This window comes from Podarcis erhardii (assembly GCF_964252035.2).
Source record: "Podarcis erhardii genome assembly, chromosome: 8".
NCBI lineage: Eukaryota > Metazoa > Chordata > Lepidosauria > Squamata > Lacertidae > Podarcis > Podarcis erhardii.
The window spans coordinates 78,425,695-78,444,197 of record NC_138499.1 but is presented as its reverse complement, the minus strand read 5'-3'; the positions used below and the strand labels follow the sequence as shown (position 1 = coordinate 78,444,197).

Genomic DNA, 18,503 nt, shown 5'->3' with positions numbered 1-18,503 from the left:
GCAAGTCTTAGGCTCTGTGGTTTAACCCACAGTGCCACCTGCATCCCTTCTGTAAAATAGGTAAATAAATGTAAATACAACTGAAAGGAGAACAAATGCATCAACGAGCAGATTTAATTCAAGTGTAATAATAATATAATAACTTATTATCTCTACCCCGCCCATCTGGCTTGGTTTCCCCAGCCACTCTGGGCAGTTTCCAAAAAAACACTAGAATACAATAACCTATTAAACATTAAAAACCTCCCTAAACAGGGCTGCCTTCAGATGTCTTCTAAAAATTTGGTAGTTATTTTTCTCTTTGACATCTGGTGGGAGGGTGTTCTACAGGGCGGATGCCACTACCAAGAAGGCCCTCTGCCTGGTTCCCTGTAACATGGCTTCTCGCAGCAAGGGAACCGCCAGAAGGCCCTCGGTGTTGGACCTCAGTGTCTGGGCAGAACAATGTAGATAATGTAGATAAAGGCATGGCTGCATACAGTATATGTGCCTTTAATGCATAAATGGTTTACTATTCTTTGTGGTGAGTACCTAGCTGGACGCACTGCAGTCTGGACAATCCAGGTTCTGTAACCTCTGAAAGTCAGCATTTACTATTATACCTAATTCCAGAGACAAAGGTCAACGGAGCAGCTATCAAACACATGCTTTAGAACTTTGCCGTTTTCTTTTGGATTCCTTGAGGTATTGCTGTGCCCAAAAGCAATCAACACGCTCATTTGGAATTATGAAATATGAACAGCTATTTGGAAATGTAGTCATCTTGGTAGTGTCCAAAAGAAGAAGTAATCAGAATATTATATTTGGCTTGTAGATTGAAAGACGAGGAAAACATAATGGATGGGTAAATCCTCACTGCTGTTCAAATATGAATGAGTGAACATTACACTGACATTACAGTAATTCATCATCCTTTAAGTACTGTATTAGAGCAAGATATTGGAAATATTATTAAAAATAACAATCTCATGGACCTTCTACCGTTAAGCGGCAACATACCAAAATACATTCATATCAAGGAATTGTGCAATTGAGACAAGAAGTGATCATGCCATTCTTTCAAGATTTTCAGAACAGACCTTTCAAAGTAATCAATTAAAACTTGAAGGACGTTATGCCAACTGACAGAATTTGAGGACATCTCTTTAAAATGGTTTGATGAAAATCAAACTTTTTTAAGAACTGGGAAGCTGATCAGCCATTTAGCAACTGCTAGGGGAATTTAAAAGTTTTTTTTTTTTAAGTGAAATAGTGTTGATGGCAATGAGATTTTATTGGTGACTCACTTGGGCCTAAATACATTTTTTAATATTAAAAATCAAGCACACCAGAAGAGTGACATGCATACCTCATAAACTAATTATTCCCATGGAGCTCTTTCTCCTAGCTTACAGTATTTTAAATTTTAAATTTTTAAATTGGAATCTGAATAGAGTGTATGTGTGTATATTAAACAGGCTGTGTGACTATATATATTTTTTGGCATGGTGGGTGAGGGGTCATTTAAAGGCCTCTTGCAGATTCCCGCAACGGAATCACTGTTTTGGTTAACAATCTTGTTCTAGTTGGTTTACATTATAAATGCATTCACAGAAGTTCATAGTTAGATGGCGAACAATTCTCTTGTAAAATAATACCTAATTTGCCCCTTGTTCAGTTATACAATTGACTAACAGTAGCAAAGGAGTTTACTGCGGTTCTGAAACTCCCCCCACTGCCTGAGCCCTTGAGGCAAGGGCTTTCATTAAATAACTCATTGCAACTCCATAAATCAGCCAGAATCTCATAACTCTTCAGCAACCTTATTTTGTTCTCAGGAGACAATGGAGGAGTGCACCTTTGGCGGTGAAGTCAAACTGTGGGAAGGTTGCAGTGCCTGCTGCGGTTGTAGAGACTGATACAGGAGAGACATGTTTTGTTGCAGCTGGGGCAGGTGAAGGTGACCGGTTGTGCTCCTGCAGATGCACCATGGCATTTCTTCTCTTTGTGCTCCTCCCAGCGGTCATTCCTCCTCTGGTCACTGCTGTGGACACACGGCCTGTCTGTCTGTCTCTAGGCTCTGTGATCATCTGCAAGGGATTCCTACATGGCAGGGTTGATGTTGCCAGACTTTATGACATGTTTGCAGACATCTTTGTAATGCAGAAACTGGCCTGGTGCCTGACGCCAGCGTCTTGTAGAGCACATTCTTGGGGATCTTGCAGTCTTTCATTCTGTGGATGCAACCAAGACAGAGTAGATGTCGCTGAAACGGAAGTGTGAACATGCTTTTGTTGTTTAGTCGTTTAGTCATGTCTGACTCGTCATGACCCCATGGACCAGAGCATGCCAGGCACTCCTGTCTTCCACTGCCTCCTGCAGTTTGGTCAAACTCATGCTGGTAGCTTTGAGAACACTGTCCAACCATCTCGTCCTCTGTCGTCCCCTTCTCCTTCTGCCCTCCATCTTTCCCAACATCAGAGTCTTTTCCAGGGAGTCTTCTCTTCTCATGAGGTGGCCAAAGTATTGGAGCCTCAGCTTCACAATCTGTCCTTCCAGTGAGCACTCAGGGCTGATTTCCTTCAGAATGGAGAGGTTTGATCTTCTTGCAGTCCATGGGACTCTCAAGAGTCTCCTCCAGCACCATAATTCAAAAGCATCAATTCTTCAGCGATCAGCCTTCTTTATGGTCCAGCTCTCACTTCCATACATCACTACTGGGAAAACCATAGCTTTAACTATACGGACCAGTTGGCAAGGTGATGTCTCTGCTTTTTAAGATGCTGTCTAGGTTTGCCAAGAAGCAGGCATCTTTTAATTTTGTGGCTGCTGTCACCATCTGCAGTGATCATGGAGCCCAAGAAAGTAAAATCTCTCACTTCCTCCATTTCTTCCCCTTCTGTTTGCCAGGAGGTGATGGGACCAGTGGCCATGATCTTTGTTTTTTTGATGTTGAGCTTCAGACCATATGAACATGCTAGTGTTAGGATATAGTTCCGTTCCATCTTAAAAGGAACAGGCATGACTGTTGTGTGTCACATGCCTGTTTACTTCCAGCACAGGCTTGCTGGGAACTTCTGTTGGTATATTGCTTTTGCTATTGTTGTTTTTCTGGACACGAAGGGAAGCAGACATGTTTTCCTTTGTTCCTGAACTCTGCTAAATAAATGCTGTAAATCATGCTTACACATGTCTCTGTCAACCACTTCCGTTGTGAAGATTGATTCACTCTGCTGATAAGAGAGTGCTCAACTCCTCTGAAGACTTCTGAGGCTCAAGTTGCTAATTGATGCTGTACCAGAGTTCGCCCGTCTACCGGCTGGTGGCTGGAGCCAGCCAGGGACCTGCCAAATGCCCCCGTCTCCCTGGCAGTATCCCAACAGCTAGGAATGTGGGACTGGGAGAGCACATCTTTGTTTGAAACTCTGTCCTGCCATGTGATAGGCTTGTGGAAGGTGTGGAGGCATCGGTCCTGACGGTTGTACGTTGCCCATAGCTCACTTCCATAAAGCAGCATTCTCAACAAGCAAGCCTGGTGGACCTTCTTCATCTTGGTATTGGATATTAGCATCACAGTATCCTATACCCTTTTGGAGAAAGCTGCCTTGCCAGTGCGCTTGTCCATCTCGGTGTCAATGGACAAGTCGCCAGTTATGGTGGAACCCAGTCAGACAAAATCATCTACCACCTCAACCCTATCTACAACCTAGTTAAGCCATAGTTTGTGGATTCTATTTATTTATTTATTTATTTATACATACATACATACATACATACATACAAACATACATTTCACTAATTTTATACATTTCACTAATTTTACAACCATTTTGACATTTCAAAACTTGACTTCCTCCCCCCCTCTTTCTGTGGTTCCTTAAATTTGTTTTTAATATCTTCTGCATATCCAAGTTAACTTAATCTGCTCATTTACTCATCTTCTTTAAACATATACTCAGGTTATTACAATAATCCTGCCAATGTTTTCATCTGTTTATAATTTATCTGTAAATATTCAACAAACCATTTCCATTCTTTTATATATATAAAGTTTGTTATCTTGATTTCCTACTCTTCCAGTAAGTTTTGCCATTTCTGCATATTCCATAAGTTTTTGTATCCATTCTTCCTTTGCTGGGACTTCTGTTTCTTTCCATTTTGGGCCAAGTAACATTCTTGCTGCAATAGTTCATGGATTCAAGTCAGGTTTCGTTCCCATTCATGCTGTGCTAGAATGCACAATCCCTGGTGGCTGGATACATAAGTTTTTCTCCAGCATGGCGTTGTCAGTTTGGTTCATACAGGCCGTATACAGACTCCTGTTTACTCTGCATCCAATGAATTTCTGCTGCTGCTGTTTTGGGAATTAGTGTACATAGTCACAAACCAGCCTCAGTTATAAGGTCCAGGAGGCTCTATAGCACTGAGATTTGCAAAAAGGGGGAAATTCACCAGTTGTGGCTTATCCTGAGTGTGATAGAGAAAGCCCTGCTGAAATTCTGCTCCTTACAGTATGAACCTTGTAGACCGAACCAAGAGTGCTCCCTCCCAATAAAATACTGTTGGAAAGTATGAACATAGGACTTGGAACCTTCAGTTAACCTTCATAAGAGCACGTTGTGAACAAGTCATCTTATTCCCCCTTTGTGGGGTTGGGAAACTCAAAATTACAGACGTGAACTTTAAAAGGCCTCTCTTTGGGGGAGATCAGCAAACCTGGGTGCTGTAAGATAAGCCAGACATTTATTGTTTCACTGAATTTATTTGATTAAGTGACTGCAGACACAGGTACTAAGCAGGAATTGTGACTTCTGTAGCATCTTCTTTTTATGTTTAAAGAAGTGTCTTGTTGCCAGGGCCTTGGGGAAAGGGACAAGGAGACGATGGAAGCAAAAACGGAACTCAAATATCTAAATTAAAAGCAGAAATTTGTACTGGACCACCAGCTTGGCTATCAAAGCAAATTTTTGTTTAAATTAGTGATTGGGAATTTTGCCCTAAATTGTTATAAACTTGGCTCCTAGGCACCCGCATATTTTTCCTCCAGCTCTCTCCCAAAGAATTTGGCCGTTTAATTTATCAAGGGGCTTATTAATGGAGGTTATTGTGTGCTTGCAATTCCATAGACTCCTCTGAGGATGTTCGGTGCCCCCCTCCCAGGAAAAGATTCAACAAAAGCGGCTAGAAGAAGCTTTAATTAAATGTCTGGTTTCAATGGGATTACTGCTTGATTAATCCAGCCTCTGTCTGCCTGTCAATCAGGCCTGTCATTATAATTGTCAACTATATAGCCACTAACTATGTGAAAACTCAATCTGGCTGCTCTTTATTTAAATGTGTCGTTTTGGCTTTATTTATTTATTTTACATGAGTCTCAAAGAAGCGTACCTTCCAGCTCCCCGTGTTTGCCACTGCAACCTGTTTGCCAGGAAGAAGTAGACTTGATTCAGATCCACACTACTTCACTGGAATGTGTGCTGCAGACTGACTTTACTCAGCAGTAGACAGTCCCACTAAGTTTTAACCATAGCTGTCAACCTTCCCCGTTTTTGCAGGAAATTCCCTTATTCCAGCGCTGTTTCCTGCTGCTATCCCGGATTGTTAAATATCCCGTAGACTGTCCCCGGGCCAGGTGAGGCTGCTGATCCCTTATTTTCAAATCTGAAAGTTGACAGCTATGGTTTTAATGGGTTTTGCTCCCAAGAAAATGTGCACACAACCACGCCCTTTCATTAGCTCTTCTTAAAAGTTGCAAGTCCTCTGTCACTGTCTGATACTATTCAGCACAGCCAATGACTAGCTATGAAGGATGCTTAGTAGAGTTCCTTCTTCACTGTCATGCAGAAAAGTTCCAAATTTAATTTTAAACCTCTGACCCTCTCTCCTTCTGTCTGATCACTTCTTCTCCTTCTCCCTTCTTCCTTCTTTGGGAATTGCTTGTAGCCGAGTAAGATTGTCTTCCATAAACACGGTCTTAACAGTGAGTCCATAAGTGACTGTGGAGGCCAATTCTGGGTCCACACGTCCTTCCACAGTGGGGACATAGGTTTCCGGGCAGGAGTTGATCATGGTGAGGGTTTGCCAAGTGTGCCTTCTTCTTAGCACGTTTCTCCCTTTCGTCCTGAGTTTGAGCATCTTCAAAGCCCATGACACCTTTGGTAAAGGCTGTGTCAGGAGTGTGTGCAGGAGCCAGGCCCTGTGACCAGTAGAACTTTGCAGGACTGGCGCCTTCCTAAGTTTGTTCTGAAGAGGCAAGGCGCGGCCGCACGGGTGAGGCCGATTGGCAAGAGCAGGGAAGGGATATAAGGTCAGCATTTCCCTTCGGTTCTTTGCCACAGCAACACGTTTCCTGCCTTGCTGCGTTTGGCTCCTTGACTCCTTGCTTCTTGATCCTCGGACCCTGGACTTCGTGACTCCTTGTTTCTTGATCTTTGGACCCTTGACTTCGTGACTCTTTGCTACCTGACCCTTAGACCCTTGGCTTCTTGACTCCTGGCTCTCGGTCTCTCGGACTCCTGGCTTCCTGAATTCTGGACTCTAGTTCCTGCTCCCACCCTGCCATCTTGCCCCTGGTCCCGACGTCCTCAGCTGGGACTTTGACTCGGACCATGACAGGCTGTTCTCCAATTGGAGCACTCACAGGCCAGTGTTTCCCAGTTGTTGGTGTTTATACTACTTTTTAAAGATTTGACTTGAAGAGAATCTTTAAACTTCTTTTGTTGACCACCAGCATTACGCTTTCTAATTTTAAGTTAATTTTAAGAGTATTTGCTTTGGAAGATGATAATCAGACATCCGAACAACATGACCAGTCCAACGAAGTTGATGTTCAAGAATGCCTGATGGGTCATCACCTCTTTCTTGGGTCATCCACCATCACAAGGATTTCTAGATTGCAACCTTTACAACTTCTGTGATTAAATGAAAGTGGGAGATGAGACAGATTTTGCCATCTTTCCTACAAGCCCCACATTCCTCCTTGACCCTCTCATCTGCTCCCTTCCACTAGCTACAATGGGCAACACTCTAGCTGTGCTGGAGGCAGGGAAAGCCTGGGCAAAACCAGAGGGAGAAGAAACAGTGGCATCATAGAATCATCGAGTTGGAAGGCACCCAGAGGGGTCATCTAGTCCAACCCCCTGCAATGCAGGAATCTCAACTAAAGCATCCATGACAGATGGCCACCCAACCTCTGCTTCACAACATCCAAGGAAGGAGAGTCCACCACCTCCCGAGGGAGTCTGTTCCATTGCAGAACAGCTCTTGCTGTCGGAAAGTCCTTCCTGATGTTTGGTTGGAATCTCCTTCCTTGCAACTTGAATCCATTGGTTTGGGTCCTACCCTCTAGAGCAGGAGAAAACAATCCATCCTCCATGTGGCAGCTTTTTAGTAATCTGAAGATGGCTATCGTATATCCTCTCTGTCTCCTCTTTTCAAGGCTAAACACACCCAACTCCCTCAACTGTTCTTCATGAGGCTTTGTTTCCAGACTCTTGATCATCTTGGTCGCCCTCCTCTGCACATGTTCCAGTTTATCAGTATCCTCTTTAAATTGTGGTGCCCCAAACTGGATTATCAGTATCCTCTTTAAATTGTGGTGCCCCAAACTGGACACTGTATTCCAAGTGTGCCTTGGCCCTGTTGGACTGACTCCTCACGGAACCCTTGGATTCGGAACCGGACCTGGACTGCATTGCTCGGGTTACTCCCCGGCCCAGCACAGGTGTAAAGCACTGAGTCTCTTGGGCTTGCCAATCAGAAGGTCGGCAGTTTGAATCCCCGTGACGGGGTGAGCTCCCATTGCTTGGTCCCTGCTCCTGCCAACCTAGCAGTTCAAAAGCATGTCAAAGTGCAAGTAGATAAATAGGTACCACTCCAGTGGGAAGGTAAATGGCATTTCCGTGCACTGCTCTGGTTTCGCCAGAAGTGGTTTAGTCATGCTGGCCACATGACCTGGAAACACTGTGGACAAATGTTGGCTCCCTCGGCCAGTAAAGCGAGATGAGCGCCGCAACCCTAGAGTCGTTTGCGACAGGACCTACTGTAACTGTCAGGGTCCTTTACCTTTACCTTTTTAAGGTCCCTTTAGCCCCCAAAATAATATATTTGAGGGCCCCCCCAGTTGATGAGCATTGCCATTCAGATAGGATGTGCCTTGTCTTGTGATTGATGGGGTGGGGCTTACCTGCCCTCCCAAATATTTTATTCAAGTTGGTACCTCTGGCAGTGAGGCCAAGAGGGGAGTCTTGTTGTCTGGGCAGCCCATGACCTCCATACACACTGCCCAGGCTTGCGCCCCGGGGGAGGTCACTTCGCGGTTTGACTTCACCCCCGAGGCGCACTCCATTGTCTGTCGAGACAGACGGCTGCCAACAATTCCAAACTCCATAACAAAAGAAGCCCCCTCCTCCGAAGAGTTTCCTTTCAAGGAGGGAAGGGAGACGTGATTGGAAACATCTTTCTGGGCGCAACGCTGTTCCTGATGCAATACCGCTGCGAAAGCCGAAAGGCTGGCCAGGAAGAGGGGTGGGGGTGCAGCGCGCTGCTGTGTCTTTAAACAGCCACGACCCTGGCTTGGTCTCTCTCAGGCTCGGGCGGTGATTGACACGGAGAGGAGGCGCCTGCTTGTAACAAAAGTCGGCGGCGTCGGAGCGCGCGGGTGCGCGCGTGTTTGGAGAAGCAATCTAGTTAACAAGTGGCCGCGATTCACCGCCAGGGGGAAGAGGAGGAGGAAAGAAAAGACAAGAGCCGAGCCTGGAAAAAAAGAGGTTGGAGCGCTTGCAAAGGGCTCTGCCACTCCCCGGCCAGCTCTGCAGGAAGGAGCGCGTCTCGGTCTCTCTCCTTGCTTTGGGCTTGACAATCTCACCTTCCCTGCGCTCTGATCGACTGGTGGATTACGTCTGGAGCTACTGCCCCTTACTTCCTCGGTGTCCCCTCCTCTTTCCTTGGGGAGGCTCAGTGTTTTTTTAACCCCCTTCTCTCTCTTTTTGGAGGAGTCTAAGTTTGTTTCTATCGTCGCAAAAGGCTGAAGGGCGGCGGAGGGGAGAAACCAACTGGAGAGGAAAGGCTAGAAAAAGTCGCCTGCGCTCCGCCGCGCCTCTTCTTGCGGTGGCCTTTTAAAAACAACCAGCGCCGCATCTTCTCTTTGTTTCCTTCCTCCCCAGCCCAAACATTTATCTGTGGTTCGACATGGTGGGTGTAGCAGGGAGAAGGAGAAGGAGAACGAGGACGAGAGTATGAAGGCGGCAGGATGGGAGCGAACAATGGCAAGCAGTACGGCAGTGATGGTAAGTCCGCTTTGGCCAGGGCGGGCGCAACGGCGCGGCGCGGCGCGTCCCGAGGTGCCTTGGAGAGGGGGCTGTAGGAGCGCGCGCAGGGCGGGCGGGCACTGCTCTGCCAGCCTCTCCGAAGCGTCCGGAGAATTTGCAGACGTTCCCCGAGCAGCAGGAGTCTGCCCGCCTATCCCCGCTCCCTCCCCACCGCAGCCAAGGCACTGCAAAGTTGCAATCCCTTTTCCGGGAAAATCTGGATGTCAGTTTGGGGAAAAGCTCAAGGCAGGCTTGGGTAGTTCCTTCCTTGGGTTTCTCTTCCCGCACCCGCAACCCAATCCTCCTGCATCTTTTCGTAGAAGCTAGTCCCATGGAGTTCAGAGTTAGTCCCAACTCCTAGGGGCTTTGCCCCTCCCCAATAAAATATTTGAGGGGGTTGCCCCCCACAGTTGATGGGTAGTGCCATTCAAATGATGTCCATGTGCCGCATCATGTGATCGATTATGCGGGGCGGGGCTTACCTGCCCCCAATATTTTATTCAAGTTGGCACCCCGGTGGACCTGACTTCACTTTATGTGTGCATAGAAGGAACTAGTCTTGACTTTGGAGTGGGAGGCTTAGGATGGGAGGAGCACAGCGGATGCATATCTGGTTTGTTGGGAAAAGCAGGGAGATGCTTATGGCTGTGTATGAGAAAGTTGTTTGGTATATGATTCTAGAACTGTAGAGTTGGAAAGGACCTTCTAGAAGTCATCTAGTCCAGCCCCCTGCAACGTAGGAATCTTTTGCCCCACGTATAGGTGGCATGCCAGTTACAGCATTTATCACGCACAGCAGAGTGATCTGTCTCCTGTAGCAGGATTGTCTTGGTGGGTTGACAAAGGGAGATTATTAATACAGGACTTTCTGCTGAATGCAGGAAAATTGCGCCACCTTAAAAATACACCCCAAGTCTGCATTCATACTTAAGGTCTCCAACAGTAGTAGTTCACTCTTGCACGTAGCTTTAGCAGCAGAGCATGCCCCTTCACTTTTGTACTAGATTTGTGGAGAGTAAAGTGAGTTGGCAGGGTGGACAGCACAGAAGTGGTACACACTCTTGTTTGAGTTTACTGCTCTTGGAGAATGTGCCCACACCCAAACTTAGCAGCTCCCCTTTCCCCCTCCCATGATCTTTTCCTAAAATTCTTATTTAGACTAGCGCAGTTATTTTAGTGCAACCGAGCCACACTTTGCATATAATTAGTTGTCAGTCCTTCCTGCCATTGTGTCTGTGTGTTTTGAGATATTCTGTCTGTAGGCTGTAACCCTTTCTGGGTCTCCCGTCTGTTTGAAATTCCTCAGTGGTATGCAAGCGGAGATTTTACCTCAGTACTGTAGCTCCTTAGGGAAGGTTGCTTCTGCTGCCTGCTAGATCAGTCAGAAGAGCCTGGAGATATGGCAGTTCCTTTACTTTTACACTATCAGGGTTAGCAACAAGGAGGCATTTATTTCTCTGAATGTTGAGGTATGAAAATATGCTATTTGAAAAAAAGAACCTCCATGGTACGTGCTCTGGGAATGAAAAACTGCCATGTTCAAACACTACTGTTGTCTGGTTATTTTTCCTATGTGTGTTTGCTTGTGAGTGAATTCAGTGGGTTCAGTCAAATGTCTTTCCACATAAGCAGGCAGGAGTGTGCAGCTCATGTTTCGGGCTGCCTTTGAAGGTGACCCGGAAACTACAACTAATCCAGAATGCAGCAGCTAGACTGGTAAATGGGAGTGGCCACCAAGACCAGATAACACCCGCACATTGGCTCCCAGTACATTTCTGAGCACAATTCAAAGTGTTGGTGCTGACCTTTAAAGCCCTAAATGGCCTTGGCCCAGTGTATCTGAAGGAGTGTCTCCACCCCCATCATTCTGCCCAGACACTGAGGTCCAGCTTCTTTGGGCCTTCTGGCGGTTTCCTCACTGTGAGAAGTGAAGCTACAGGGAACCAGGCAGAGGCCCTTCTCAGTAGTGGTGCCTGCCCTGTGGAACACTCTCTCATCAGATCTCAAGGAAATAAACAACTATCCGAATTTTAGAAGGCATCTGAAGGCATCCCTGTTTAGGGAAGTTTTTAATGTTTGATGTTTTATTCTGTTTTTAATATTCTGTTGGGAGCCTCCCAGAGTGGCTTGGCAAAACCAGCAAGATGGGTGGGATATGTATGTATGTATAAATAAATAAATAAGCAGCTCTGGGTGGGATACACCATTGTATGTGGAGGTGTTACAAACATTCACTAGGCCTTGTGAATGTGGGGGCACAGGGATCTCAGAGGTGCAGGAATTTTCTCACCAGTATCCAAGTAGCATCCCTGCGTACCGGACTCAATATTTCCTTCTTAAATAGCAGTGGCATTAATCACTTAGAAAACGTATTTAAAGTACGCAATTTGTTGTTTAGTTGTTTAGTTGTGGCCAACTCTTCATGACCCCATGGACCAGAGCATGCCAGGCACTCCTGTCTTCTACTGCCTCCCGCAGTTTGGTCAAACTCATGCTGGTAGCTTCGAGAACACTGTCCAACCATCTCGTCCTCTGTTGTCCCCTTCTCCTTGCGCCCTCCATCTTTCCCAACATCAGGGTCTTTTCAAGAGAGTCTTCTCTTCTCATGAGGTGGCCAAACTATTGGAGCCTCAGCTTCAGGATCTGTCCTTCCAGTGAGCACTCAGGGCTGATTTCCTTAAGAATGGATCTTCCTTAAGAATTCCTTAAGAACTGATCTTCTTGCAGTCTCCTCCAGCACCATAATTCAAAAGCATCAATTCTTCGGCGATCAGCCTTCTTTATGGTCTAGCTCTCACTTCCATACATCACTACTGGGAAAACCATAGCTTTTACTATACGGATCTTTGTTGGCAAGGTGATGTCTCTGCTTTTTAAGATGCTGTCTAGGTTTGTCATTGCTTTTCTCCCAAGAAGCAAGTGTCTTTTAATTTCGTGACTGCTGTCACCATCTGCAGTGATCATGGAGCCCAAGAAAGTAAAATCTTTCACGGCCTCCATTTCTTCCTTTTCTATTTGCCAGGAGGTGATGGGACCAATGGCCATGATCTTAGTTTTTTTCGATGAAGTACATAATAGTTTTGTATTTAGATGGGGCTCTTACCTTTAGCTTTCTATCTGCAATTTGAATGTGGCCAGACAATGTGAATTTGGACCAGTCTGCCTTGTGTTTTCTCCCGCTCTGTCACGAACTCTTAATGCTCATTTAATATTGGCAAGAAATTCTTCTGTTTAATATAGAGGAATTCCCAAACAAACCTATTCATATACAAACCTATTCATATACAATTTTGTACATATACAAAAATGAGTGAAACTTCAAATACCTTTGACCTGATGGACCTTGAGTCATGGAGGATAATGTGAGGATCTTTTTAGCTTCAAATGAACCAGGAGTAATTCAGAGTCTGGGTTGTTCCCTGCTGGAAATATGTCTTGCTTTCTGCCTCACACTTTGTGAAATAAACATGGGGGGTGCCTTGTGAATTACATTTAACGCAGCAGACACTGTCTATTCTTTTCTATGGGCTTTTGAGCAAGCACCACATATATGTAAATATATTCTTTTATAACCCTTTGTAGTTGATTCTTGATATTTCAAGGATTCCTGCCTTGTGCAGTGTAGTGTGGGGCTGCTTCCTGGCTACATGGCAAGTTTTTCAACCCCAGGGACAAAGCAAGAGAGAGGCAGAGTTTAATGTGCTCCAGCTGTTCTATATAAATGCTACCTCTGCAATTTCGCTTTACTAAAACCCTTTTTTCTGAGTTTTGCATTTAGATGTATGGAGCCTAGTCTATCCCTGTTCAGATGCTGTTCTCCACAGAACTGTTGAGATGGTTTAGTCCTTCTTTGTGCTTTTGTGTAAGTGATGTTTGGGAAGGTCAGATTAAATGAAACCTGCAGGAACCGTTTCAATGTTGATACAAGTAACTTCAGCTACCCAAAAAAAAAAAAAAAAAAAAGCCCTTTGTTTTTCAGCATTTCCCTGCTTTTTAACTGTTTGGGTTGTAGTCAGCATAGCTGTACCAGCTGAATTTACTGTTGATTTCAGTGGGGCTACTTTGAGTCAAAGCAGAGACATCACCTTGCTGACAAAGGTCTGTATAGTTAAAGCTGTGGTTTTCCCAGTAGTGATGTATGGAAGTGAGAGCTGGAGCATAAAGAAGGCTGATTGCCGAAGAATTGATGCTTTTGAATTATGGTGCTGGAGGAGACTCTTGATAGTCCCATGGACTGCAAGAAGATCAAACCTATTCATTCTGAAGGAAATCAGCCCTGAGAGCTTACTGGAAGGACAGATCCTGAAGCTGAGGCTCCAATACTTTGGCCACCTCATGAGAAGAGAAGACTTCCTGGAAAAGACTCTGATGTTGGGAAAGATGGAGGGCAGAAGGAGAAGGGGACGACAGAGGACGAGATGGTTGGACAGTGTTCTCAAAGCTACCAGCATGAGTTTGACCAAACTGCGGGAGGCAGTGGAAGACAGGAGTGCCTGGCACGCTCTGGTCCATGGGGTCACGAGTTGGACACAACTAAACGACAACAACAACACTTTGAGTCAAACCTAGTTGAACACTGTATTTTTTCACACTGCCAAGAAGAGCTGAACACCAATCTTCTTTGCCTTCTCTCAAGGAGAAAGGACATTCTTCACCCTTCCAGTTGGTCTCCCAGTGTGGTCAGGAAACAAGGAGGGGGACCAGACTTCCTGCCATGTCTTGTCTAGTGGCTGGGAAGCAGAGTTCCTGCAAAATTCTCAGATGGCTCACCTCACTGTTTCAGTTACTTCCATTTTTTTTTACATTCTTATCCAAAGGATTTTGGCTAGGGCTGAAACTCCATGGTTCCCAAAGGACTTGCTTTTTGTTTTCTTCTTCTAGCCTGGGCCAGTTGATTCAGCAATTCAAACCCTTCATAAGAGCCTCTATGCAGGGCCCCTGCTGGCTGCTGCTTCGTGTTGGGTGCTATGTGTTGGATGCGGGTGGCGCTGTGGTCCAAACCACTGAGCCTCTTGAGCTTACCGATTGGAAAGTTGGCAGTTTGAATCCCCACGACGGGGTGAGCTCCCGTTGCTCTGTCCCAGCTCCTGCCAACCTAGCAGTTTGAAAGCATACCAGTGCAGGTAGATAAATAGGTACCGCTGTGGCAGGAAGGTAAACAGTGTTTCCATGTGCTCTGGCTTCCAGCACGGTGTCCCGTCATGGCAGAAGCAGTTTAGTCCTGCTGGCCACATGACCCGGAAATATGTCTGTGTAGACAAACGCCGGCTCCCTTGGCCTGAAAGTGAGATGAGTGCTGCAACCCCATAGTCACTTTTGACTGGACTTAACTGTGCAGGAGTCCTTTACCATTAACATGTTGGGATCCTTTCAGAATAGCATGAAAGTTAGTGTAGGGAGCTGTGGGGTCAGCAGGAGCGAGAGGCAGAATTGATCGAAATGGCCTCCCTCACCATTAAACTGACAGAAGCCTCCCCTGGATTAAAAAAAAGAGCTTTTCTGTCTCTTGAGGAGAACCCATTGGATGCAACCCAGTTTGTTCAGCTCATACGTTTTTGTCCATTGATCCCTTTGGGATCAAACTGGCTCTCTAGCTAACAAGAATATTGAAGGTTCCAGAGGCAAAGAAGAGAGGAATAACATATATGGGGAGAAGATGTGGTGGAGGAAAACTGAAAACAGGTTACACACATCCTTCATGGAGCATACTCCATAAATCTTTAAAGCAACATGTGTCGTTTATACTTCATACGTGCATAGCATATTTAGAAGTGTAACTTGGAACAGAGATGGCTTGAAGGAACGTTCTGTTTGCCATAGGGTGGACAGGCTCTATAGGAATACACATCCTTTATTATCTCAATTATTGCATATTTCACTTGGCTGAAGTGGCACAAAAATACCGGCAATATTATTTCAGCATAGAGGAATTAAGCCCACCCGCCTTTAGTTGAATTCTGGAGAAGAGCCATGTACTTTTATCCTGCCACAGAAACATGTTCCCTTGTCTAGGTCATTCAGAGAGGGTGGAAATGTGGAGAAATGCATGGTTTCCTGGAAAGGAAACTTCAATCCTCCCCAGCATTTAATATTGGGACTATGTTGATGTGTAGGTGAGCACAATAGAAATCAGCTTTGAAACAGTTATTCTCGGCTTAGTCAAAAGTAGGGATGGGGAACCCTTTGTCTTTCCAACTGGTCCACAGATCTCATCATATTTGACTGGGGCTGTTGCGAACTGGAGTCTGCAACAGCAGTTAGACAGTGGTCTAATGTTTGCCGCCTTCTGAATAATCTCACTGAAAATAGTCTTTGACATTTTGCCAGGTCAGGAAAAGACAATAGGACAGTTATTCTAAAAAAAAAAAAAAGGCCAACTTTATTTCATCTTTAAGATTATTTCATCTTTAAGATTTGTAAAGCCAGTGTGATACAATGAACGAAACTCTTGATTGAAGGGAGACTTGAATTCACGTTCTGCCTTTGGCAGAGGCCAACTGCATTCACACAACATAGTGAACTGTAGTTAATGTTGTTGTTGTTTAGTCGTGTCCGACTCTTCGTGACCCCGTGGATCAGAGCACGCCAGGCACTCCTGTCTTCCACTGCCTCCCGCAGTTTGGTCAAACTCATGCTGGTAGCTTCGAGAACACTATCCAACCATCTCATCCTCTGTTGTCCCCTTCTTGTGGTGCCCTCCTTCTTTCCCAACATCAGGGTCTTTTCCAGGGAGTCTTCTCTTCTCATGAGGTGGCCAAAGTATTGGAGTCTCAGCTTCAGGATCTGTCCTTCCAGTGAGAACTCAGGGCTAATTTCCTTAAGAATGGATAGGTTTGATCTTCTTGCAGTCCATGGGACTCTCAAGAGTCTTCTCCAGCACCATAATTCAAAAACATCAATTCTTCGGCGATCAGCCTTCTCTATGGTCCAGCTCTCACTTCCATACATCACTACTGGGAAAACCATAGCTTTAACTATACGGACCTTTGTTGGCAAGGTGATGTCTCTGCTTTTTAAGATGCTGTCTAGGTTTCTCATTTCTTTTTTCTCAAGAAGCAGGCATCTTTTAATTTCGGTGCTGCTGTCACCATCAACCATTAACTGTAGTTAATGGTGTCCCACTAATGGTTTATTGCTTCCCTAGTGTGGATGGGAGCCACAAACCACAATCTCTATCTTAGTGTTATGTCCAAACTGGAGATTATAGTATGCTTCACTTAAGCTGTGATTGGTAAGCCAAGGATAAACCTTAGCTTACAGTCATATTTTGTTTGCCCAAGACATATCTCTATTTCCAGTTCAGATGCAATGAAACCAGGGACTGTGACTTGTTGCCCCTGAGCACGCTAGAAGATGAGTGAAATGGCAGCAATCTCTGTGTTGATGGGTAAACCATTAAGTGGTTTATCAGGCTGTGTGAACTGCTTCTGCGTTATAGGAAACTTGATTGCTACTAACATCTCTATTGATTTCAATGGGATTTAAGAATGGCTGACTTTATAGTGAATGAATAAAACTTCATTCTCTAAAGCCATAAGCCAGCACAATATAAATACAGCACACAAATCAATTTAAGATATTCAGCAAGCATATATACAAAAAGAAACACAACAATCCTCTCTCCCCTTTCTGATATAAATCACTCATTGCCCCTACACAGCAAGCTATATAGGTGTTAAAAATAGATTAGAACAAAATAACATCCCATCAGCCTTTTTAGAGTCTGGCTTGTATTTTCTTAGCTGCCAGAGTGAATTTTCCTGCGAGGGTGATGGATACATCTTTGCCTGTATGCAATGTCTATATCCGGTCCAAGAGGGGTGTGTTTGATGTGGACAGACGAATAGGAGTAAGAGGTTTGTGCCTTGGATGTTCATATAAAGTTCAATATAGTAATGGGAGTTAGCCTTGACCTCCTGTGTCTCACAAACTCAAAGTCTTTGATGGGTTGTAATGTAATCAAAGCTCCCATCCAAGAAAGTGGAGGGCATGTCCAGGAGACGTAAAAGGCTGTGAGTGATTTTCTTGAAGGAGCCACAATAAGGGTTATAAAGTAATTCTCCAGGCCAAATGCCATGTTATATAATGGATGTCAATAGGCATTTGTGTGATTGAGGAGAAATCCTACCACTTAGAATAGAGACGGATTCTCTCTCTAAACATCTGCTTAACTACTAGAAGGAAAAGTAGAATAAAACTGCAGTATTAATCCCATAAGAATGTAGGGTAGTTCTAACAGAATTTACCCAAGACTTTTGGGATCACATCTGCAATACAGTCATACCTTGGATCTCAAACAGCTTAGTTGCTGAACGTTTCAGCTCCCAAATGATCAAAAAGTGAGTGTTCCAGTTTTCGAACGATTTTCGGAAGCCAAATGTCCAGCATGGATTCTGCGGCTTCCAATTGGCTTCAGGAGCTTCTTGCAGCCAATCAGAAGCTGTGCTTTGGTATCCAAATGTTTTGGAAGTTGAATGGACTTCCAAAATGGATTCTGTTCGACTTCCAAGACTGTATCTGAAAGCATTTTTTTTGGAGGGGTGTACAGTGGCTGTTAGGGACGTGGGTGGCACTGTGGGTTAAACCACAGAGCCTAGGACTTGCTGATCAGAAGGTCGGCGGTTCGAATCCCCGCGACGGGGTGAGCTCCCATTGCTCGGTCCCTGCTCCTGCCTACCTAGCAGTTCGAAAATGCAAGTAGATAAATAGGTACCGCTCCAGCAGGAAGGTAAACTGCGTTTCCATGCGCTGCTCTGGTTCGCCAGAAACGGCTTGGTCATGGTGGCCACATGACCCAGAAGCTGTACGCTGGGTTCCTCGGCCAATAAAGCGAGATGAGTGCCGCAACCCCAGAGTCGGTCACAACTGGACCTAATGGTCAGGGGTCCCTTTACTTTACTTTACAGTGGCTGTTGGGGAAAGAAATGGCTGGCACGTCTAGTGTATCCTTCCAAGCAAGAAAGAAACAGGAAGTCCTTGGCCAGACTTGAGCTTGAAACAGGAAATTCCTGTCTATTACCACATAAATGTTCCCCCGTTATTGTCGTCATTCAAGTGATATTTGTTTCTTTGTGGTTTGTAAGATAAGATGTTCACACTGGAAGTTAGCACACTAACAACTTCTTCCCTGCTTTCTGGTCTTTCGAATAAACCTCTTTCTGTCCTGGATAAAGAGTGATATTAGGGACACTTCCTTCTCTTATGCGTTGATAGAGC

At 45.1% G+C, this 18,503-nt stretch overlaps 1 protein-coding gene across 3 annotated transcripts in view; it reads left to right on the top strand.

Moving 5' to 3' along the window:
* FBXL7 (F-box and leucine rich repeat protein 7) overlaps positions 1-18,503 on the top strand; it is a 211,465-nt gene that overhangs the window by 44,910 nt on the left and 148,052 nt on the right. Inside the window, exon 1 of one of the 3 annotated variants that reach the window (XM_081873092.1) lies at positions 8,526-9,266. The exons of the other annotated variants lie outside the window; for them this stretch is intronic. Coding sequence (XP_081729218.1) covers positions 9,230-9,266 — 37 coding nt within the window. The 5' untranslated portion in view covers positions 8,526-9,229. Of the gene's footprint in view, positions 1-8,525; positions 9,267-18,503 lie in introns of those variants that run through there. 3 annotated transcript variants of the gene reach the window in all.